Here is a 23,059-nt window from a genome sequence, read left to right on the forward strand (position 1 = left end):
TCAAGATTCCCCAGTTTGTATATCCCAGGAATTCATGTTCAGCTGATTATCCACCATGACCCCCAAATCTTTTTTAGAATCATTGCTTTCCAGGATAGTTTCCCTCATTCTGTAAGTATGGCCCACATTCTTTGTTCCTAGACAAATACTTGTAATATTTAGCCCTATTAAAACACATATTGTTTGCTTGTGCCCAGTTTACCAAGTGATCCAGATCACTCTGAATCAGTGACCTTCCTCTTCATGATTTACCCCTCTCTCTCTCTCTCTCTCTCAATTTCTGCAAACTTTATTAGTGATTTTGTTTTCGTTCAGGTCATTTGATAAAAATTTTAAATAGCATAGGACTGAGAACTTATTCCTGTAGGACCTCACGGTAAACACACTTGTTCTGTGATACCCTGATTACAAATACTTTTGGAAACCTATCAGTTGGGCAGTTTTTAATCCATTTATTCTCTGCCGTGTTAATTTTATACCATTCTAGTTTTTTATTTAAATATTGTGGGGTACCAAGTCAAACATCTTACCCTAAGTCCAAGTATATTACGCCAACGCTATTTCCTTTATCAACCATACTTGTAATTTCCTTTTTTTTTAAAAAAAAAAAAAGTTTAGTTTGACAGGATCTATTTTCCAGAAATATGTTGATTGGCATTAATTAATTACCCTCCTTTTATTGTTCATTAATCAAGTCCCATATCAGCTGCTTCATTATTTTGCCTGTGACTTATGTCAGACTGACTGGCCTTTTTTTACCTGGATCATTCTGTTTACCCGTGTTAAAAATTGGGTTAAGAATAGCTTTCTTCCAGTCTTCTGGAACTTTCCCAGTCTCCTAAGATTTATTGAAAATCAACATTAGCAGTCAATCATGTTCCTGAGCCAGGTCTTCTAAAACTCTTGGCTTCCAGCAGATCTGTTCCTGGGTCTGCAGAAGCCACAGTGGGAGGTGCTACGTACACCCTGTAATGCTGGGGCTGATTGAAACTCTTGAGTGTAAAACAGTTCTAGGTATGCATGTTCAATCTTTCATGCAGTCATCTTTCTTAATAAAAATAGCACCTGTATCGCACATATTAAATACCTCTAGTCCGGAAGCCATAAAGAAAATGAGGTTCCTAAGCAAATTAATGTAGTGGCCCTATGAAGTCACAGTATGAAATATTGAAGAAATGTTTGGAGCAGGTTTTTTGTTTGTTTCTCTTGTCTAAGGAGGCTCTTTGTCCAATTTTGAAGGTATAAAGCAGGGGCGGGCCAACTTTTTGGCATGAGGGCCACATTGGGTTTCTGAAATTATATGGAGGGCCCGGTAAGAGGGACTGCGCCTCCCCAAACAGCCAGGCGTGGCCCGGAGCCCATCCCCTATCCAACCCCCTCCGCCTCTGACCCCAATGGCCTCCCTGGGACTCCTGTCCCATCCAACTTCCCTGTCCCCTAATGCGTTCCTGCCCCCTCCACCCCTCCCTGTCCCCTGACCGTCTCCAGAGCCCCTGACTGCCCCCCGCTGCCGCATCCAACCCCTCTGTTCCCCACCCTCTGACCGCCCTGCCCCCTTACCGCACTGCCTGGAGCATCAGTGGCTGGTGCTGCTACAGCCGCTCCTCCCAGAGCACCAGGACAGGCAGCCATGCCACCCGGCTGGAGCCAGCCACACCACCGCGCAGCACAGAGCACCAGGTCAGGCCGTGGCTCTGCAGCTGCGCTGCCCTGCAAGAGCCCGCAGCCCCGCCGCCCAGAGCATTGCACCAGCGGCGCAGCGAGCTGAGGCTGCGGGGGAAGGGGATCAGCAGGGGGAGGGGCCGGGGGCTAGCCTCCTGGGCCAGGCAGGAGGGTCCCGGGGTCTGGATGTGGCCGTGGGCCGTAGTTTGGCTCCTGTCCTTTTTACCAGAGGTGGGCAAACTCCTGACATGGTACTATAATTCTTACCACTAACACTATTGTGTATAGTCTTGAAGCCATTCAATAACTCAGGGAATGTGAGCTGAATTTCACAAACCTATAGGTGGTTTTAAAGGATTTAAAAAAAAAAAAAAAAGCCCCTTTCTGAAACAGGTTTATGGATTGTTCCTTCAGCTTCTAACAGGGATGAAAGGACGCTAAGTCAGCTGAGAGCATTAGTAACGAAAGTTCACACTGGCAGTGATGTAATAACCTTTATATGTATTTTTCTTACAAAAAATGACTAATACAGTGTTTATGAAAGATTAGAGTTATAAAACCATGTTTAAGCTGCTTGATAGTCATTTTTAATTTTGCTATCCGTGTCAATTGGAGTATTTTTTTTCTTTCAATAGTTTACAAAAATGAGTAAGACAAACGGATTATCAGAAGATATTATATGGAACTGTAAAATATTGCTCAAAGAGAGAGAGGTGGTTCTAAAACTCATGAACAAATGTGAAGACATTTCAAATAAATTGACAAAACAAGTTACCAGGATCACTGAAGATGGAGGATGTGGATGGAACATAGAGCAACCTTCCATTCTGAATCAAAGGTACATCTGAATACTACTGACATACAGAAAACATTGTCTGATACTATGTACAGGTGGAGGCAGAGATTTTCAAAAATGTGAGCCTGAAATCAGGTGTTCGAGACCATGTTTAGTCACCTAAATGAAGGGACTGATTTTTTTTCAAAATTGTTGAACATCCAGCAGGCCCCCTTCACTTAAATAGGAGCTGCTTCAGTTCCTACTTACCTCAGATGCCTGAATACAGTTGAGAGGCTAGGAACCTATTTTTGGACATCTGACCCAAAAGGATTTCCTTCGTGCTTTACAAGGTACATGCACTGGGCTCACGTAAATTTACAACAACAACAAAAAAATCTTTGTGGAAGGGACATAAAAGAAGGTAAAAATGTGAGTTTTTGCCATTCGTGCGTGAGGGAGACTTACACATGCATTAATTGGTAACCCCCAACTTTTTCATAAACTGGATAAAATAAGTTAATGGAATTACAGAAGTAAATAAGACAGCCTGCTGTGCATACTATGAATAAAAAGTTTTGTTGAAATGTTATTAGAGCCTCAGCAATGGCTTAGGGTTTGTGCGTTACAGGGTTGAAATGCGTAGATGCCCTGATGTTCAGAATCTGTCAGAATTGACTCAGCCCTTCAACTTTCCAAGGCAGATAAAAATAAGTTCTGTGCAGTTTGCTGTATGGCTCAGTTTTGAATGAGATCTTGCAACCTGAGGCCTCGATGCTACAAGCTGCTCTGCACAGCTTGATGCCTGAACCCACCAAGGTGCCCCTTTTGACCTCCGTGCTGCAGAGCAGCCCACCCATAGCGAGCAATTTTCAGGAGTTGAGCGTAAGGTCTTGTGCACACTATGTGGTCACCAAAAATTCCCTGTGTAGTGTATAGTAATAACTGAGGAATACTGTTTACACCTCTGATTAAAAGAACAAATAGATATTTTGTTGAATTGTTTTGTTTTTGGTGTTTAAATAAAAATAGAGTTGAGCTAACACTTTCCCAGTGTGTTCAAAGCTGAAAAATGGATGATCATTCTTGACTGCATACCCTACTTTTCTTCTGTATCTCCTGTTCAGTTTTTAATTGTTAAAATAAACTTTCTAAAGAGGGTCACTGTATGAGAGACTGCTAATAAGTTTTTCTGCTTTACCAATAGCTGCAGCTGCATCACATTCTATAATAGAACTAAAATGGTTTTTCCATATCTTTAAGTAATTATTGCATGTCAATCAATGATAAAAAAGACAAAATATAAATGGCTAAAGGATAACAGTGTAGTTTCATTATTTTTAAATAATTATGAAAACGTATAAAGGATTCAAACAACTAAAAACAGTTTTTTAAACCTAAGTGACATTTGTTTTGTTTGTAATCATGAGCTGGGAGAGACGTTCACGACTCCTGAAAGTGAGTTCTTGGCTCCCAACTGGGCCTTGGGTGGAGTAAATGGTAGGAAACTCTACAATAAACTTTTAGGATGACCATTGTAAAAATTTATTACTTTCGTGGTGATCTTTCATATAGAAGCAATCAGAAGGAGCTAAAATTGTAAACTATTCTGTTTTTTCAGTATGGAGCTCAAGCCATATCAGAAGATAGGTTTGAACTGGCTAGCACTACTGCATAAACATGGATTGAATGGTATTTTAGCTGATGAAATGGTAAGTAGAAAACTGAATATTTAGGAAATTTTAAACTGCTCATCTGACCTACTTTTGTCTAAATAGTTCATATAAAATGCTTAAATGATGTGTTCCATAACCACAAATTAGTAACTTTACCAGTGGAAAATCACTTTAAAACTGTTGCTTTGAATTTTTTTCCTTTTCTTAAATTAATTGTGAGTTACTGTAGCAGTAACTAGTGAACTATTACTCACAATCTCACAATAAAAAGTCTTTAAATATCCTGATGGCTATACCATTAATATCTATTGTAAGTCAGAAGTAGAAATGAGATTGTGAGAATTTCATTCATACTGTATTGTAAAATTAATTTTAATTTGGAAACCACAAGTTCCTTTGTTTTGCACAGAGTTACTCAAATTGCAATATCCCTTTAAGAGAGAAGGGCTTGAATTTCATAGCCTTGGATAATTGGGGATCAGATGATGGTTTTGGGTAGTGGAAGCCACTCGCATAGCAAAAAGCTTGCTTGAACAAGTGGATGTTTCTCACTGCAGTAACATCAGACATTTCAGGTGTCTAGCACCATTTTAACCCATAATTTAACCCATAAAATTTTTCAAATTCTCTTCACCACTTCTAAAACTGCTAGAAGATTGTGAGAAAAGTAGAATAGCAGAGACCCTCCCTTCCTTCCCCTGCCTTTCCCCCCCCACAGTGTTTGGCTGTTTGGCTGTCAGCTGTGAATTCCCTTCTCCCTGTGTGTCTGGTTGGGTTTGAAATGGTTTGTGAGAGAAGGTTATGCATTTCTGGGTTCTTAAGCGGCTGTCACTTGTAATTCTGACCCTCGGTTACATTTACAAGTGATATGATTGGTGCTATTGGTGTGGATATTTAATTGGGACTCGAATAATGTTCCTTGATTTCCAAGTACTTCACTCTACACTTGACATTAATCCTACTACTACCCTGTGTGTGGGGTAGATAAGTATTCAGTATTTTAAGTAGAAAACACAAAAAGACAGTACAGTAAAAGTTGCTTGAAGCCTACTCCTATTGCAAAGAGCTTTCTACTAAATTTCTCTTCAGAATCCTAGTTTCTCTCACTCTCTTGTCGTAAATACCTGGAATACGCTTTACAAAGATGGCCCTTTTTATAAAGGGCCCTCAAAGGAATGCTCTGGATTTCAAATAATGGTCTGCACATCAATACCACAGGCTGTGGGAAGACCAGTCAAAAGTTGCGGGGAGAGGGGAAATAGATTAAAATTTAAACTAAAATGAGAACATTACAAATGGATTATAAGAATAAATGAAAAGACAGATTAATCTGTAATGAGGGAGGGTTAAGAGGAAGAGAGTCATTAAATGATTTGAGGATGATTATTCTCATATTCAGGTGAGTCAAAGGAAGTATATTGTCTAAAATATAGCTGATAAACACTCATATTTTTTTATTTTTGTTACACCTTTCCACTGACTATGTGTAAACACTTGAGAAATATCAACTCATTCGTCCCAACTATTCTTACTTTTACAATGACTATATTAATTTTAGTTTAAACTGTTAATGTTTCTTCCTAGGGTTTAGGAAAAACGATACAAGCTATTGCATTCCTGGCATACCTCTACCAAGAGGGTGATAAAGGTCCTCATTTGATTGTTGTGCCAGCTTCAACTTTAGGTAAGTTAAGGATTTCGCAAGTATTTGTAATGAAATAAAACCATCCTGATTCACGAATAAAAAGATTATGCAGATGGAAGTTTTAAGATCACACCTTTTATATATACATTTTTACTTGAGAGGAAAGTTGGTGATGTAATTTCTTTATGCTAATGTTGAGTTTTCTAAGGGTATATTTACACTGCAATTAGATACCCATGGCTGGCTCATGCTAGCTGAGTCAGGCTTGCTGGGCTTGAGCTGCAGGGATGTTTAATTGCAGTGCAGACTTTCTAGATCAGGCAGCCCAAGCTCTAGGACCCTCCCACCTCGCAGGCTCCTAGAGTCCAGGTTCCAGACCAAGCCTGAATGCCTACACTGCAAACCAGCCCCGCATCCCGAGCTCAAGTCAGTTGCTGTGGGCCTGCCGTGGGTGTCTAACTGCAGTAGAGATATGCCCTCGGTGGCTGAAACTAAAGCTGTTAAACTGAGTTGAAGCCATAGCCTATATTGATACTGAATTTTTTTTAAGACACTTGCATTGAAATTACAGGTTGTAAGTAGGTACAAAAGTGATGATTAAAAAAGAAAATTATGTATGTTTTACAAAATGCAGCTACAATTTTAATGCAGTGCTCGTGTGTTAATTTTACTCTAACTTTGGTAGATTCTGGTCACTTTACACAGAATAAGACTGATGTAATTGGTGGTTTATTTCTCTACCAAGGTCACTTAACTTAAGGGTAGATTTCATTTTTTTTTTAAAATAGTACCGGACCCCTTTTGCACCACAGAATCCCTCGCAAAGGTGTACTAGATCCCTAAAAATGACTGGCTCTGTGCAGAGCTATCAATCTTTCTTTTTCATGATTATTAAACTTGCTCGCGATTTTCCTCCTTTTTTTAAAGAACATAAAATTTCCCTAACTGTAAAACAATTTTGTGGAATTTTTTAACAACTTGTTTGCTTTGATGACCCATAGGCAGGATTTATCATTGGATAACTTCCTAGCTGATGTTTAAATAGAATAGTTTATAACTTCCAGGTTTTAAAGTGCCTATTTTAATTTATGGTATTGTGCAGCTAAATAGCTTGTTTTTTTCACCAACAGAAATTGGCCAGTAAAAGATATTACCTCACCCAGCTTGTCTCTATTTTAATTTAGACCTTCTTGCTTGTCTAAAATAACTTCATTTAAATGTGCATTTTTACAGTTGAGTCCATTTATTCCAATAATTAAAAGGATATCTTTTCTTTACACCTGAAAGATGTACAGTGAAAAATCTTCTTTCTTGGATTTTTTTAAGTGATTTTTAAAGACTTGTGAAAGGTGCCGAATTGATCGCTCTAGAGATTGTAGTCCTTAGCCAAAAAACAGGTACAGTATAGGGAGGGCAAAGGCAAGGTATCTATAGCTGTGTTGTCAAGATGCCTCCATCCTGTCCCAAAGGTCCCTTTTAGGAGGCCATAGGGTAGTCCATCCCCATTCGGTCCTTAGACCTCTCTGCAGAGATGCCAGTTGTGATGATATGGGCATCTGTCCATTGAGACCAACCCATGTGTCACATAAAACCACCGATGTCAGTTTGACTCAGTAAGACTGTTGGCAACAACTTTTGATCATTATCTGCCTGGACTTGAATGTAGATGTGAAAGAATTTCGATCCCTTTTCCAATTCCCGCATCAAGTTTTGTTATGAGGCTCTTGTAAATAAAGGTCTCTAGAAATAAATTTTTTAGAGAAATAAATGTCCATTCAGCCCAGAGTCTGAGTATTCTGCCCCGGGAAGTTGAGTTTTAACTAATACTGTTTTATCTCAAATACGATGTTAATGAGCAGAAAAAAATAGAGTCCTCGTAAATTTATGTCTAAAAAGTGAGCTGTACAGGAATAATGAAAATCCTCTTTAAAGATGTTTCTTTTAATTTTGTAAAAAACCTGATCTTTTCTTAATCCTCAAGCTCCTATATATATTAGCTTCCAGTGAACGTGGGAAATATTTAGCATCTTTGTCAGCCATTTTTAACATTGTAAGATTTTATAACACAGAAATCATAAAACAATATCACATTTTTGCTTCAGCATAATTTCATTTGATTTTTAACTGATTTTTAGTCTAGTGTTGAAGAAGGCTAAAATGTGTTGCGAAGTGTATTAGTTTATATAAGATTCATATATTGCTTTCTAATAATCTTTTACAGATAACTGGATAAGAGAGGTTAATCTGTGGTGTCCTGCTCTTGATGTCCTTTTTTATTATGGTAAGAAATCTATTAGTCTTGAAAATACAGAAGCAAAAACATTAGTTTTAAGGCTAAGCTGATAATGTGGTAGGCTGCCTGTGCCACATAATAGAACATGAAATAGACATTGAACAGAATTTTCAGGCTAATAGTTTAAATACAGATAGTTAATGCACAGAAAATATTGTACTAATGTATCTATTTTTTTCTTCCTGTAGGATCCCAAGAGGATCGTAAGCAACTCAGAATTGACATTAATAATAAAGTTGTAAATTTCAATGTGATTGTGACCACGTAAGTACTGTAATTAAAAGAAACCAGTAAATGAAATAAAAACGTTGCTCTACTGACCTCTAGTGGTATTGAGCATCATCAACTTCTTGAATATAGACTCATATTTCAGCTCTCAAACAAGGAGTTTGAGTCAGCAGAAAGTACTGTCAGTTGATTTTTTTCAGTCTTACTGTTCAGATGGCCATTGTCAAAGCTTAACACCTTTTTTGTGGTAGATATGTAAAACCACTCTGACCCACAGCATGGTACTGGTAGAAGCTTCTACTGCTTTCTCTGCCTTCAGGCAAGACAGAAGGAAGAATTTAGAATACAACCAAGAGCACTAGGAGCTACACAAAGAATGCCACCATCACTGGTAGCTCAAGATAGGTGGAAGAAGCTCACAAACTTGGACTATTGTGATACTGGATATCAACATCATGTAGCGGGGATGGCCAAACTTTTTGGCCTGAGGGCCACATCGGGGTGCGAAACTGTATGGAGGGCTGTGGGGGAAGGAAGCTCACGTTCCTCTGTAATTTGCCAGTACCAAGTTATGTTCTGTAACAAATGGAAAAAAGGCAACTGTACCCGAAAGTCACCAGTATTATTGTGTCCCAAAGTCCTTCTTGTGCCCCTTGCAAATACACAGGGACAGATACTCAAAATTTGCAAAATGCAAACATAACTTGCTTTGGTCTTTACATCATTTATCCCATCTCTATAAAAAAAATACTGAGGCTTATGTGTCTGTCCTCATTTGTGGCTCTCAAGTTCCTTCATTCTGCAGAAATGTGCCCCCAGATGGTTAAAATCAAACAAGAATGTGCCTTGCCTTCAATATTTTTGCACTAAATTTTCCATTAAATATTTTTTGATCTCATAGGTTTTCTGCTTTTCTCTCTCTCTCTTTTTTTCTCTCTCTCTCTCTCTCTCTTTTTTTGGACAGGTTTCAGAGTAACAGCCGTGTTAGTCTGTATTCGCAAAAAGAAAAGGAGTACTTAAATTGGTTAGTCTCTAAGGTGCCACAAGTACTCCTTTTCTTTTTTTTTTTTTTTCTATTTTTTGTTTGATTCTGCCATTGACTTGACTTTATACTTTCAGATTTTTAGCTGGTTAGGTTTTCCTTTCCTTAAACTAAAGGGCCTTTCACTCCCATTATCCTTCATTCTCCCTTCTTCCTTTGTGACTGCTTTCCGGATTACTTCTTTCTGCTCCCACTTCCTCTTCCTCAGAAAGACACCTATCAGTCACTCACCTTAGGAACGAAGAGTTAAAGGTGAGACCTGCTCACCAGATCTAAATTGGAGCTGGTTGATTGATGCAGGACAGAGGTTTTGGTGTCGGACAGGACCATGGGACCATCCCCTAACTAGATGGAGAAATGTGCAAATGCAGGACCAGTTGTCCCTTGTGCTGTTGGAGATGGGAAGGAGTCATTCAACCTGTTTGGAATTAGTTTAACTCCTAGAATCTGTGCCTAAGTTCACAGGCACACTGCACCTCTTTAAGTGCATGTTTAAAACTTAAACCTCTGCACATACTCAGTAATTTGTAAATATGCATAACTTGGTTCTCTCAAACAACTTTTTACGCCTTGAAACATTCTCAGTGAAGACTGAGTTTAAAACCTAAGAAATGTAATAGTCCTGTTTTTAAAAATGAGAGAAAACATTTAACAAAGTAACGTGAATTTTTTGAGTCAAGAAATCTGTGTATTGCACCCTCACAGAATTTTGATGGCCGTAAGGATTTTGCTCAGAATGTAGTAGACCGGGGGTGGGCAAACTTTTTGACCTGAGGGCCACATCTGGATATAGAAACTGTATGGCAGGCCATGAATGCTCACAAATTGGGGGTTGGGACCAAGGCGTTCAGAGGGCAGGATGGGCATGAGGGCTAAGGCTGGGGCAGGGGATGGAGGTGTGGGGAGGGGGGCTCAGGAGTGCAGGCTTCAGACGGCACTTACCGGAGGCAGCAGCAGCATGTTTCCCCTCCAGCTCTGGCACGGCCAGGCAGTTCTGCGCGCTGCCCCATCCGCAGACACCGCCCCTGCAGCTCCCAGAAGCAGCGGCATGCCACCGCGCCCCCCCCCCCCAGCTCCTATGCAGAGGCGCAATGCTGGGCGGCTCTGCATTCCGCCTTGTCCACAGCCGCCGCCCCTGCAGCTCCCATTGGCCACGGTTCCCGGCCAGTGGGAACTGTGGGGGGTGGCACTTGGGGTGGGGGCTGCATCTGGCCCTGGTCCTGGCTGCCCATACACATAGGAGCCAGAGGGGGAACATGGTGCTACTTCCAGGAGCCTCACGGAAAGCCCCTGACTCCGCTTGCTGGCTGGAGCGCGGAGCGGGGCAAGTCCCTGACCCCGCTCCCTGGCGGGAGCTCGAGGGCCAAATTAAAAGGTCCGGACATGGCCCGCAGGCGGTAGTTTGCCCACCCCGTAGTAGATATTGAAGTTCTATATTGAGAATTGATTATGGAGAATATCAGCTTCTTTTTTGGTATTCTGTAATTGTCAACTCCAAACTGTTGTGGTTGGTCTCTTTCAAAGATACTGCTTATTGGGACATTATCATTTTGTTTAAATGTCTGTTATGTCATACTTTTAGGGCTTATAATTTCAGTTTAAATTGCAGTATAACCTATGTTAATGGAGGTATTAAACAGTCACTTATTATATATTCCTCTGATAGGTATAACTCCGCAATTAGCAGTGCAGATGACCGTAGTCTGTTTCGCCGGCTGAAGCTTAATTATGCAATCTTTGATGAGGGTCACATGTTGAAGAACATGGGTTCTGTACGCTACCAGCACCTAATGACAATTAACGTAAGGGATTTTTTTTCAAGTAGTCCTACCCTCCATTTACTCGTGGGGGCGTGATGAAATTTTGGGCTGAAACAAGAAATAAAATTTTTAATATAAGGCGTTGTATGTTTCAAATTTAGGAACACGATTGCATGCAACTAAATGCCAGTCTGCATATAGAACTGGTTCCTACTTTGGTAACTGTAAATGGAGATATATTTCCCAACTAAATATAAAGCATCTTATTCTTACAGGATCTTCCTAAGGTAGTAGTTAAATTTTAGATTTTGCTTGATTTCAAAGTATTACTGAAATATAAATTGTCTAAGATGCAATGACCACCTGTAAGTAGTTCTCAAACTATAGAAAAGAGATTGTGCCAAAATGATAGGGTAGTTGGGTGTGTATGAAGGGTTTACTACTCTGGTTAATATAAATCATACAAATTATGACTTTGTAAGAGGTATTTTGCTGATGAGCTGTTTGTTAAACTCTTTGAAAACATGCCATGGTTTAAAGTTGGGGGAGGAAGAAACATGAGGATTTCAGGTGTCACTTTTCAACTACAATTGACTTGAACAGAAGAAAGGTATACAGCAAATCTCATGAGGTAAATTTCCAACTTAACCCTTTCAAAAAGTTCCAGTCTACCCAGCATTTCTTGTAGAAGAAGCAAAATGTGGCTGTAAGACAGATCATCCATTCAGAAAACTTGAGGCATGTTACTAGGTTGGGCCATGGTGAAAATTTCCACGTGGCATGCTCTGCTTATTTTGTTAAGAAGCTAACATCACTGGAAACTAGTCTATTTGATGCATATTGTGGACATGAAATATATGGTTGGAAAAAGGGATAGAACTGAATGCTAAATTCCTGTCTTCTGTGACTTTTTCAGCACAAAAAGTTGCCTAAGCTATTCTTTAGAAGGGAAATGATGATTGCTCTGGTAGTCATGTTGTGTTGTTTTTGTGACTTTTTTCATGTTGGTCAAATAGGCAAAGAATCGTCTGCTGCTAACAGGAACTCCAGTTCAAAATAACCTGTTGGAATTAATGTCTCTGTTGAATTTTGTCATGCCACACATGTTCAGTGGTAGCACCAGTGAAATCCGGAGGATGTTCTCTTCAAAAACAGTAAGCAGTAAAAATACTTATTTCAAAAGCATACTTTCATTGCTGTAATACTCCTTTTTTATAAGGTTTGGTTTAGTTATTAACCTGTTACGGGACCTTGGTACACCCTTGAAAACATCACATCCAAACAGACTAAACCAAATGGGTGAGATTGTATTCTATCTCGGTGTCCCAAAACTCTTGTAAATTTTGGTTACATGAGACCAAAGGAGGGCACTTTTTCCCCCTCTCTGGCTCCTGGGTGATTGCATGCTCCAACCTGAGAGACAAACTAAGTAATAATAATGGTATTAATAGAGTTGAGAGTTTTCACGTTATACAACTTTACATTTTTTCTCATATTTTTCTTAGAAAGCTGCTGAAGAACACAGTATATATGAAAAGGAGAGGATCGCTCATGCGAAGCAGATCATAAAGCCATTTATCTTGAGAAGAGTAAAGGATGAGGTAAATCTGTTTACTTGCAGCTATGCTAATGAATATGAAGTGATGTTGTAGCCGTATTGGTCCCAGGATATGGAAGACAGGTGGGTGAGGTATATCTTTATTGGACCAGCTTCTGTTGGTGGAGAGGACAAACTTTCGAGCTTCAGAGAGCTTTTTGTCAGGTCACTCTGTGAAGCTTGAAAGCTTATCCCCACTCCATGAACAGAAGATGGTCCAATAAAAAATATTACCTCACCCAACTCATCTCCCTCAATGGATATGAAACATTTTTATTTTTGTAATGTAAAACATTGAGAACTCAATTTTAGGAAACGTAATAGCAGTGAAGGCATTGAAAATTCTTATAGTATATGCAAGAACCTGTAAGGGTTGGGTGCGATTTTTCTTGAGCCTCTGTCCCATACCTTAGACCCAATCAGTCCACTTTTCTTCATCACCAGAAATCTACAACTCCTTCCCAGTCACCCCACCCCAAAAAAATGAGGCTTGAGCTACTTTTCTTCTTCCATGAGTTACTCTTCTATTCCTGTTAGAACTTTACTTTTTGCCCATACTGCTTCTGGTGCTTATTGTTTCCTGCCTCTTTCTGTTTACAGCATTGTAAGTGATTGTCCTGATGGCATCTCTGAGATTTGCTGTACTGTTAAGCTGTAGCCACCAAATGAGTGGCCTCACTTATCACAAAGTGCTATTTTGCTTCACAGTAACATCGTTTTAATCAAAAGATTAACTGCATGTATACGGTATAGCTGCAACTGTGGATTTAAAGTATCTTGGGGTCCTCAAGGCCTTTTTTGTTCTGTTTAAGAACCCAAAGACTATTAGAGTGCTTGGTTCTGTCCCTGATAGAAGTAGCTTGTCACTGGCCCCTTCCATCTAGAATTGCCTGCATGTAAGAATTGAACAAATTTTAACAGCATTAGCATTCTGAAGGGTAGAAATTTAATCCTTATAGAATCATAGAATATCAGGGTTGGAAGGGACCTCAGGAGGTCATCTAGTCCAATCCCCTGCTCAAAGCAGGACCAATCCCCAATTAAATCATCCCAGCCAGGGCTTTGTCAAGCCTGACCTTAAAAACTTCTAAGGAAGGAGATTCTACCACCTCCCTAGGTAACACGTTCCAGTGTTTCACCACCCTCCTAGTGAAAAAGTTTTTCCTAATATCCAACCTAAACCTCCCCCACTGCAACTTACCTTGCTGAGGTTTCTTCTTTCCCTGTTTGTTAATGTGCTCCCTTCACTGCTTAGTGTCATCTGTTAATAGTTAGTTAATTATCAGGGGGTAGCCATGTTAGTCTGTGTCCACAAAAACAACAAGGAGTCTGGTGGCACCTTAAAGACTTCTAGCGACACCATCAGAGGACCCAACCACATCATCAGAGGCTCATTCACCTGTGCATCTACTAATGTTATATAGGCCATCATGTGCCAGCAGTGCCCCTCTGCCATATACGTTGGCCAAACCGGACAGTCCCTATGTAAAAGAATAAATGGACATCGGGAATGGTAACATACAAAAGCCAGTAGGAGAACACTTGAATCTTCCTGGACATTCTGTAACAGATTTGAAAGTAGCTGTACTTGAACAAAAACACTTCAGAAACAGACTTCAAAGAGAAACAGCAGAACTAAAATTCATTTGCAAATTTAACACCATTAATTTGGGCTTGAATAGGGACTGGGAGTGGCTGGCTCATTACAAAAGCAGCTTTGCCTCTCCTGGAATTGACACCACCTCATCTGTTACTGGGAGTGGACTATATCCAGCTTGATCGAACGGGCCCTGTCAGCACTGGTTCTCCACTTGTGAGGTAACTCCCATACCTTCATGTGTCATTATATGATGTTTGCATCTGTAATTTTCACTCCATGCATCTGAGGAAGTGGTGTTTTACCCATGAGAGCTTATGCCCAAATAAATCTTAGTCTTTAAGGTTCCACCAGACTCCTTGTTGTTTTAGTTAATCAAGGAACCCTAAGCAGAGATTTGTCTGATAAGTAGGAAAATACTTTCCAAATATTTTTAAAAATAGTTCTTTAACTTTGCAGTCTATCCGAAGTCCACTTTGGTCAGTGAAAAGACTGAATGATTTTTAATGGTCTGGGATCAGGCCCCTAAAGAGTTGCTCTTAAATACACATTGTTGCAGTTCACCTTGTGGGCAATGCACAATTTCAAACCATTCATAGTAATGGTTATTCACTTGAAATGTTTATCTTGTCTCATCAGGTCCTTAAACAACTACCCCCAAAAAAAGATCTTATTGAGTTGTGTGATATGTCAGAGAAACAGGAACAGCTGTACTATGATCTCTTCAACAAACTAAAGAAATCTTTTGACAGCCAGGGTATGTGAGGGTCTGGTTGTTTTTCCCAAACTGTCTCTTAAATTGTACTAATTTTTGATTTGTGGAAACATCAAATGCTTATTAAAAATAAACATATTAGATTTTAGAAACCTCAAGTCATAGTTGCATAGATTAAATGTTTAATTTTTTTATTTCATTAAATCAAATGTGTGGAAATGATTGCAATATTTTTTTTGGCCATAGAGAAAAACTCAGAAATGGGCAATGTCATGATGCAGCTTAGAAAAATGGCAAATCATCCTCTCTTACACCGCCAGTATTACACAGCGGACAAACTGAAGATGATGTCAACGCTTATGCTCAAGGTAAGCTCATAGGATTCACAAACGTACTGTAACTTCTCTGCATTCTTCTTTTCAAGATCTCGAATGAAGATGTTTGGGTGCCAATCGCTTGATTAGAAGTACATATTTGTGAAACTTGATTTCATTAGATTTTTTCCAGTTGCATCTATCCAATGCCCAGATTGCACTGCAGGCATTTTAAAATTTGAAAATAAACTTCCAGATCAGCTCTAAGAAGACTTGCTTAGGAGAAGACATTTCTGGCCCCACATTAGACCACTTTTCGTCAGCCACCTCATTTTCTAAATTGACCCTTCTCCTTCATACATGAAAAGCTTGGGAGAACAGTTGGGTCTGCCAGCATTTCCTGAAGGTCACCAAATGCGGGCTGTGGAGAACCGAAGTGGGGAAAGCATATGTACATGAACTGTCCTTTTCCTAATTTGGCTTTGATTAACTCGCACTGTGTTTTGGATTAGATCTCTTTCTAAAACAAAAAAGTTAAGAACCCATCTGAAAATATAATAGGCTCCTGAATAAAAGTATAAATGTAACCAGTTTTTAATGTGCACGTGTCCGCTGCACCTGGAGCCAATGGGGGGGGACTCCAGATGGGTGGTGATGTAGTTTGTCTCTTCTCCACCACCCCCCAGTCTCCCCTTCCCATTTTTTAGCTATGGCTCTTTTCCTTTCCTCTTCGTGCCCAGGCATGACATCCCTCTACCCGCACTACAACCTGGGCAGGGCTTCCCATGTTTTCTACCACTCGTCCAGGGATTGGACTCCCCAGGAAGGAGTATTTCTTAAGGGAAAAGATCTCACATAGGGATAAAAGGTTTGAGGGTGTGTGGTTGGTAGCTAGTGAAGTAAAAAGTCTCCCCAGTAGTTCTTCATAATTCAAGCTTCTGTAGAATCTTACCCCAGATGACAGACATCAATCCTCCACCCTCTCCCATAAACAGAACTTGCAGAGTTAATTTTGCATTAGACCCCTATGACCCAAATTAGTGTGTGCGCACAGGCCTAGTTTCTGGTGCTTTTGTTGTCTGCAAAAATATTGGATGCAACTGTAGTTGCGTAGTCTTACTGGCTCTTAAGGGAAGTATAAATATGCCTACAGTGGAATGCATTATATTCACTTTGTTACCTTTTTTACTTTTAGGAACCCACGCATTGTGATGCCAATCCTGACCTCATCTTCGAAGATATGTCTGTGATGACAGATTTTGAGCTGCATTTGCTTTGTAAACAGTATGCTAGTGTCAGTGACTTTAAGTTAGAGATGGATACCATTTTGGATTCCGGAAAATTTAGAACACTAGAGCGCATCCTCTCTCACCTTAAAGACAAGGTTTGTACTAAAAGAGTATTCTAGATTAAATGTCTTCTGCTGTTCACAACTTTGTTTACCACTGATTTACTGAATCCCTATTAACAAGCAGCTTTTACATGCTAACTGGATTTTTCTATAGAATATTACAGGATATCTTATGACTTTGTGGCACCTATTTGATAGAACTGTAGTGCTGTTCCGTGTCTCACATGCAGTTGATTTGATAGTGGAAATGGCAGTCCTGCAAAAGTGTTCAAACAAGTGTGTTTAGGGTTGCTCAGTGTTCAGTGCTAACAGTAATGAATCCTATTGCTTTTCTGAAAAAGCTGTTTTTTACCTTTTGTACTAATAAATGGGATTTGATATTCTAGTGTGTGTAAAACTGTGCAAAAATAATATTTAAAGTTTAGGGAAAACTAAATGTTTTTCCCTGTTGTCTCCAATAACTAGAATATTCATCCTGGGACACTACCATAGTCTCTGAAGGTATGTCTCCACAGCAACTGGGTGGTGTAATTCCTAGCATGGGTAGACATACTTGTGCTAGCTCCACTCGAGCTAACACTCTAAATATAGCAGCGTGGCCATGGTGGCACGAGTGACAGGTTGGACTACCTGCCCAAGTATGTACACATGTTGTTGGGTGGCATTGTACTCGGGCGGCTAGCTCAAGCCGCCACCTCTGCCATTGTGGTCACTCGGCTGTTTTTTGCATGTTGGCTCAAGCAGAGTTAGGAAGGAGGGGGCGAAGATGATGGTGGATTACAAAGACAAGATTATGATGTTCATTACTTTAGGCATTTGTACAGGTGCCTCAGACAGTAATGACCAGCAAGGCTATGTCTCTTGCCTGTTGCAAGGAAAACCATTGAAAAATAAATCTATTTTAGTAAAAGTATTACTTGTGGGGGGTTTTGTGTGTTTGCAGTTGCATCAATAAGAGATTTTACTGTATTTAACTGCTAGTGCCCAAATTACGTAAATGTTCAAATTTGGATGCCTAAAGTTAGTATTCTAAATATATGTTTTGGCACCTAAATAAAAGTGAACTGTTATTCTGGGATGCTAAACACCCCACCTCTGATTGAAAGTAGACCACTAAAATAAAAGTACCTAAATATGGATTTTGGTGGCTGATCTAGGCATCGAAGTTGGAAAATTTAGGCCCAAATGTAAAGTGCAAATAAGTGAGTTTCTAATAAAACATTTATGTAATTAATGTCTTCCCTATCTGACTTCTTTTCCTCCTTCCCCAGGGTGATAGAGTTGTATTGTTTAGCCAGTTTACTATGATGCTGGACATTTTAGAAGTTCTCCTAAAACAGCAACAGCACCGATATATTAGGCTGGATGGGAAGACACAGATTTCTGAAAGGTAAGTGAAACTTTCTTTGCATGAGGAGGGAGTAAGTTAATGCAGATGTGCCGTTGTTTTTCCCACAAAGTTGAGAATTTCAAGTGTAGATACTCACTACAGCAATGGGAGGGGTTCTCCCATCATGTAGTTAATCCACCTTCTCCTTAAGAGGTGGTAGCTAGATTGACGGAAAAGTTGTTCCGTCAGCCTAGCACTATCTACATGGGGGGGGTTGTTTAACGAGGTTGCTCAGGGATGTTGATTTTTCACACCCCTGAGTGACATAGCTGGATTGACTTAACTTTTGAGTGTAGACCTCCCTGTCCCTCCACCTGGCTCTCCTTTCTCCACTAAACCAAATTTGAGTTTCTTGTCTTCACCGGCTGGTCCCCTGATATTCTCCTCTTTCGTATCTTCCCTTTGTTTCTTTAAGCATCGTCCTCTCCACTCTCCCACGGATGCCAGTCAATGCCCTCCTTGGCTTCTTCCACAATCTTCTCTACTTTTTCTTCTGTCACCACCTATTTGTAGAGTGCCCTTCTGAGCTGGTTTGGAAGGCCACTAACCTCTCTTCACTCAATTTTCTCCTCCTTAAGACCCTCTTTAGCCATCTGATAGTGATTAGGATGTGAGGCTCTTGGGAGTAATGTATTTTCACGTGTAAATTGGCGGGGGCGGGATGTATTTATATTAAAAACGTGGAACTGAAAAGATATCTCTCTCCATCCTAACTGCTTTGCTTACATGTTGATTTCTCCCTCCCACCCCCCATTACTCTGTCTGGAAAACAGCTATTGTAATTAACGAAATTGTTTTTCACAAGGCATGATTTGTGTATGCTTCAATTTTGTAGGATACATCTGATAGATGAATTCAATACAGACATGGGTATTTTTGTATTCCTGCTTTCGACCAAAGCTGGTGGCCTAGGAATAAATTTGACTTCAGCCAATATTGTCATTCTTCATGACATTGACTGCAACCCTTACAATGACAAGCAAGCAGAAGATCGATGCCATAGAGTAGGTCAGACCAGGTAAGTTTTTAATTAATATTACACAAGCAAACTGAAGGAAGATTTGTATGCGGCGTGTGTTTGTCTCTGCCTGCTCTATAGTTTGGAGATGGTGGATATTAGGGAGATGGAAGAAAAGAGAATGAAGGTACACCAGACTCTCACTAGAACACGCGTCTACACAGTGCTAAATCGCATATGAAGAGGTCGCAGCCGTGAATCCCAAATTTAATTACTTTAATTGGAAGTCATTTTAACACGGTCCGCGCTACAACACGGTTAACGCGGTACCGTGCATGGATCCCAAATCCCGCGTTCTAGCCAGTGTCCGGTGTCTTAGAAAATAACGTGCTGAGGAGAGTGGCAGGCAAGCGGAGGGTAGACAGAGTGCACATGGAAGAAATTAGAGGGAAGATGAACTGGGACTTGGATAAGCGGAGAATGCATGTTTGAGGTGGGTTGTATGTGCGATAAGAATCGGAGAAGAGCAATCAGCAAAGAAAGTATGGGAGAAAGATGGCAGCAAGAAAGGCCATGAAAGACTGAGGATATGGTGGAAGGACTGTCAGGGTATGTCTACACTACGAAATTAGGTCGAATTTATAGAAGTCGTTTTTTTAGAAATCGGTTTTATATATTCGAGTGTGTGTCCCCGCACAGAAAATGCTCTAAGTGCATTAACTCGGCGGAGCGCTTCCACAGTACCGAGGCAAGCGTCGACTTCCGGAGTGTTGCACTGTGGGTAGCTATCCCACAGTCTCCGCTGCCCATTGGAATTCTGGGTTGAGATCCCAATGCCTGATGGGGCTAAAACATTGCCGCGGGTGGTTCTGGGTACATGTCGTGAGGCCCCCGTTCCCTCCCTCCCTCCGTGAAAGCAGCAGCAGACAGTCGTTTCGTGCCTTTTTTCCTGGGTTACCTGTGCAGACGCCATACCACGGCAAGCATGGAGCCCGCTCAGGTAACAGTCACCGTATGTCTCCTGGGTGCTGGCAGACGTGGTACTGCATTGCTACACAGCAGCATCAACCTGTTGCCTTGTGGCAGCAAACAGTACAGTAGGACTGGTAGCAGTCATCATCATGTCCGAGATGCTCCTGGTCACCTCTGTGAGGTCGATCAGGAGTGCCTGGGCAGACACGGGCGCAGGGACTAAATTTGGAGTGACTTGATCAGGTCATTCTCTTTAGTCCTGCAGTCAGTCCTATTGAACCATCTTATGGTGAGCAGGCAGGTGATACGGATTGCTAGGAGTCCTATTGCATCATCTTCTACCGGGCAGGCAAGAGATGAGGATGGCTAGCAGTCCTATTGTACCATCTTCTGCCGAGCAGCCGTGAGATGTGGATGGCATGCAGTCCTTCTGCACCGTCTGCTGCCAGCCAAAGATGTAAAAGATAGATGGAGTGTATCAAAACAAGAAATAGACCAGATTTGTTTTGTACTCATTTGCAAACCACCCCCTTGGGCACCTCCTGTCCCTTGTACGTGGGAAAAGAAGTGAAGTGAGGAAGTGATTGCACTAATTTGAGAGAGTTTGATTTTGGCAGGCCTTGGGTAGGCATGACAACTTTCTGGGAAGTATCAGGCTAAATAGCTCCAAATTGTGGAAAGGAGCAAGTAATTCTGAATTCACAGTAATGATATAAAGGACTTAATCCTCTTTTTTGTGTTTCAGAGAAGTACAAGTCATAAAGCTAATCAGCAAAGGGACTATTGAGGAATCTATGCTCAAAATCAGTCAGCAGAAGTTGAAGCTAGAGCAAGATATGACTGCAGTAGATTTAGGTAAGTCTTTATTACTCATATTAGTTGATGTCATGCTTCATAGCTGTTCTCGATATCAGTGGTTCTCAAACTTTTGTACTGGGGACCCCTTTCACACAGCAAGCCTTGGAGTGCGACCCCCCCTTATGAATTAAAAACACTTTTTTATCTATTTAGCACCATTATAAATGCTGGAGGCAAAATGGGGTTTGGGGTAGACGCTGACAGCTTGCGACCCCCTATGTACTAAGCTCTCGACCCCCTGAGGGGTCCTGACCCCCAGTTTGAGAACCCCTGCTCTATATAGAACTAAATAAATTTGCTACTTCTCCTTAAAGTGCAATTTTACTCTGAAAACTGAGTCCTTGGTGTTGAAAATCCAAACTGCTTCCCGTGTCCCCTGTTGCATTGTCACCTAGCTTTCTCTTAACTTCTGCAATGCACTTATGTAAAATAGAAATTAATATTAAAAATGCCACCAGATGTACTGTACTGATTATATTCGCTTTCCTAGTTAATTCAATAAAAACCTTAATTTTTATATCACTTGAAGCTGCCCCAGAACTCACTACTGGAATAACACAAATGCAGGGGCTATGCTGTGGAATGTAAGTCCAGCTTGCCTCTGAATACTCTGGGCATGGTGGATGATTACAGTTGATTAATTTAGTAGTGAAAACCCAATGGTGTTGTACACATTGAAAGAGCTACAGTCAAGTCAAGGGGGAGGGACTTCTTGTTGAAGTGTAAAACTAGACAGAGCCTTACTGCTTGGATGAACAGGATTTATTCGTGTGAAATGTTTTCATTAATGCAGCACTAATGCTTTGCTTTTATTCTGCAGGAGAAGAAGGGACCATTCCAGCAGATATAGCCACATTATTAAAAGCTTCATTAGGTCTGTAAAATGTAAATAACATAGCTGTGGATTTCACTGGCGAGAAAAAGGCAATGTGGTACACCCATGGACTTTGACGTAACTGGTGACCATAAGTTTTATGAACATTTATAACTTTTTGTAATTCCTTTACTGTATTTCTCATGGTATTGAAGATTTTTAACACTGATAGAATTCTCCAGATGCTTGAAAACAAAATGTGTAAATGCCACACACATACGTAGTGCATAAAATGTTGAATAATCCATATTTTACAAAGCAGTTTTAAAAATGGGGACCTAGTTAGTGATCACTTTACCAGATCTGCTAATGCTTAAGATTTGTCAGTATTTTTGTAATTATTTCTACCTCCCAAATATATATAAGAACTGTCTGTTTCACTGGATAATGTGTGTAGATTTTTTTTACATGTGCCTTATTTGACAATGCTCATGTCTGTTTATGCTTGTTTTTGTTCATTTGAAGTACCGTACTGTTTTTGTATCGACTTGTTCAAATAAAATTGTCTAGATGACCAGGGTCGTCTTTTATTTGAAACAATGTTCCACTTTATCGGTAGGAACAAAATAAAAAGAAGCAGCTTTCAAACTAGTTCAGATATTCTACTTTAACTACTCTTTGCTTAATCAAATATTGGTAGTATTTCATTTGTACTGCACTCAGAACTGTGCTGAGAAATATGGATGTAAATATTGGGTTCCTGCCCTATAGAGCTTTCAGCCTAAGGCCCTGATCCTGTAAAGACTTTATGCACTGAGAGTACTGGGTAGTTCTGTTCATTTCAGTGGGACAACTCACTGTGTAAAAAGAAGCATGTAAGGCAAAGATTTAATTAGGGACAGGGCACAAGAGAAATCAAAAACCAAGGTAAGGAGAAGAGAGGAATCCTAACAGGATTACAAGCATAAGTTTCTTTCTTTGAAGTGGCATCTAAGATGACTCTAAACTTTGGGAACCTTCTGGAAAACAGTGCTTTTTGGAGAAGGCTATACAAATGTTATGCAGCCCCAACCACCTCACTTGCTTCCTTGCTGCAGTTGGGGCTGGACTTTACCTCCATTGACCTCTCCATGTCTCGGGAAACTTCTAGCATTTTGATCCAAACTCTCTTAATTTTTAGTCCTGCCTTATAATTACTCTGGTTCATTAACTAGTCTATAAGGGTACATCCAGTGCAGGTCACAACAGCTGAACACCCCCTTCCATATCACCTTCCTACTATGAGCTTCCTCAGAGCAGTTTGCAAGACGTAAGCCTCACTGGGCTCACTCCAGGCAAACTCCCAGGCAAACTCCTGCTGTGAGCTGCTCAGCTGGTTCGCCACCGCTCAGCTGGTTCGCGAAGCTCTGGCT

At 40.5% G+C, this 23,059-nt stretch overlaps 1 protein-coding gene across 8 annotated transcripts in view; it reads left to right on the top strand.

The window, feature by feature from the left end:
* Window positions 1–22,236, top strand: part of SMARCAD1 (SNF2 related chromatin remodeling ATPase with DExD box 1) — a 78,712-nt gene extending 56,476 nt beyond the window's left edge. For 6 of the 8 annotated variants that reach the window (XM_073340708.2, XM_073340713.2, XM_073340712.2 and 3 more), the window contains 15 exons: window positions 2,298–2,500; window positions 4,059–4,149; window positions 5,698–5,797; window positions 7,980–8,039; window positions 8,240–8,315; window positions 10,988–11,123; window positions 12,098–12,235; window positions 12,587–12,682; window positions 14,915–15,032; window positions 15,237–15,358; window positions 16,500–16,688; window positions 17,927–18,045; window positions 18,881–19,063; window positions 20,721–20,830; window positions 21,654–22,235. In XM_073340708.2, the coding sequence (XP_073196809.1) occupies window positions 2,298–2,500; window positions 4,059–4,149; window positions 5,698–5,797; window positions 7,980–8,039; window positions 8,240–8,315; window positions 10,988–11,123; window positions 12,098–12,235; window positions 12,587–12,682; window positions 14,915–15,032; window positions 15,237–15,358; window positions 16,500–16,688; window positions 17,927–18,045; window positions 18,881–19,063; window positions 20,721–20,830; window positions 21,654–21,715 (1,803 nt within the window). In that variant the 3' untranslated portion in view covers window positions 21,716–22,235. Of the gene's footprint in view, window positions 1–2,297; window positions 2,501–4,058; window positions 4,150–5,697; window positions 5,798–7,979; window positions 8,040–8,239; window positions 8,316–10,987; window positions 11,124–12,097; window positions 12,236–12,586; window positions 12,683–14,914; window positions 15,033–15,236; window positions 15,359–16,499; window positions 16,689–17,926; window positions 18,046–18,880; window positions 19,064–20,720; window positions 20,831–21,653 lie in introns of all 8 variants that reach the window. The other 2 variants (XM_073340715.2, XM_073340716.2) reach the window with 2 other exon arrangements.
* The last annotated feature ends 823 nt before the right edge of the window (window positions 22,237–23,059 follow it).

The sequence above is a fragment of the Lepidochelys kempii genome, chromosome 4 (genome assembly GCF_965140285.1).
Source record: "Lepidochelys kempii isolate rLepKem1 chromosome 4, rLepKem1.hap1, whole genome shotgun sequence".
In the NCBI taxonomy this organism is placed as follows: domain Eukaryota; kingdom Metazoa; phylum Chordata; order Testudines; family Cheloniidae; genus Lepidochelys; species Lepidochelys kempii.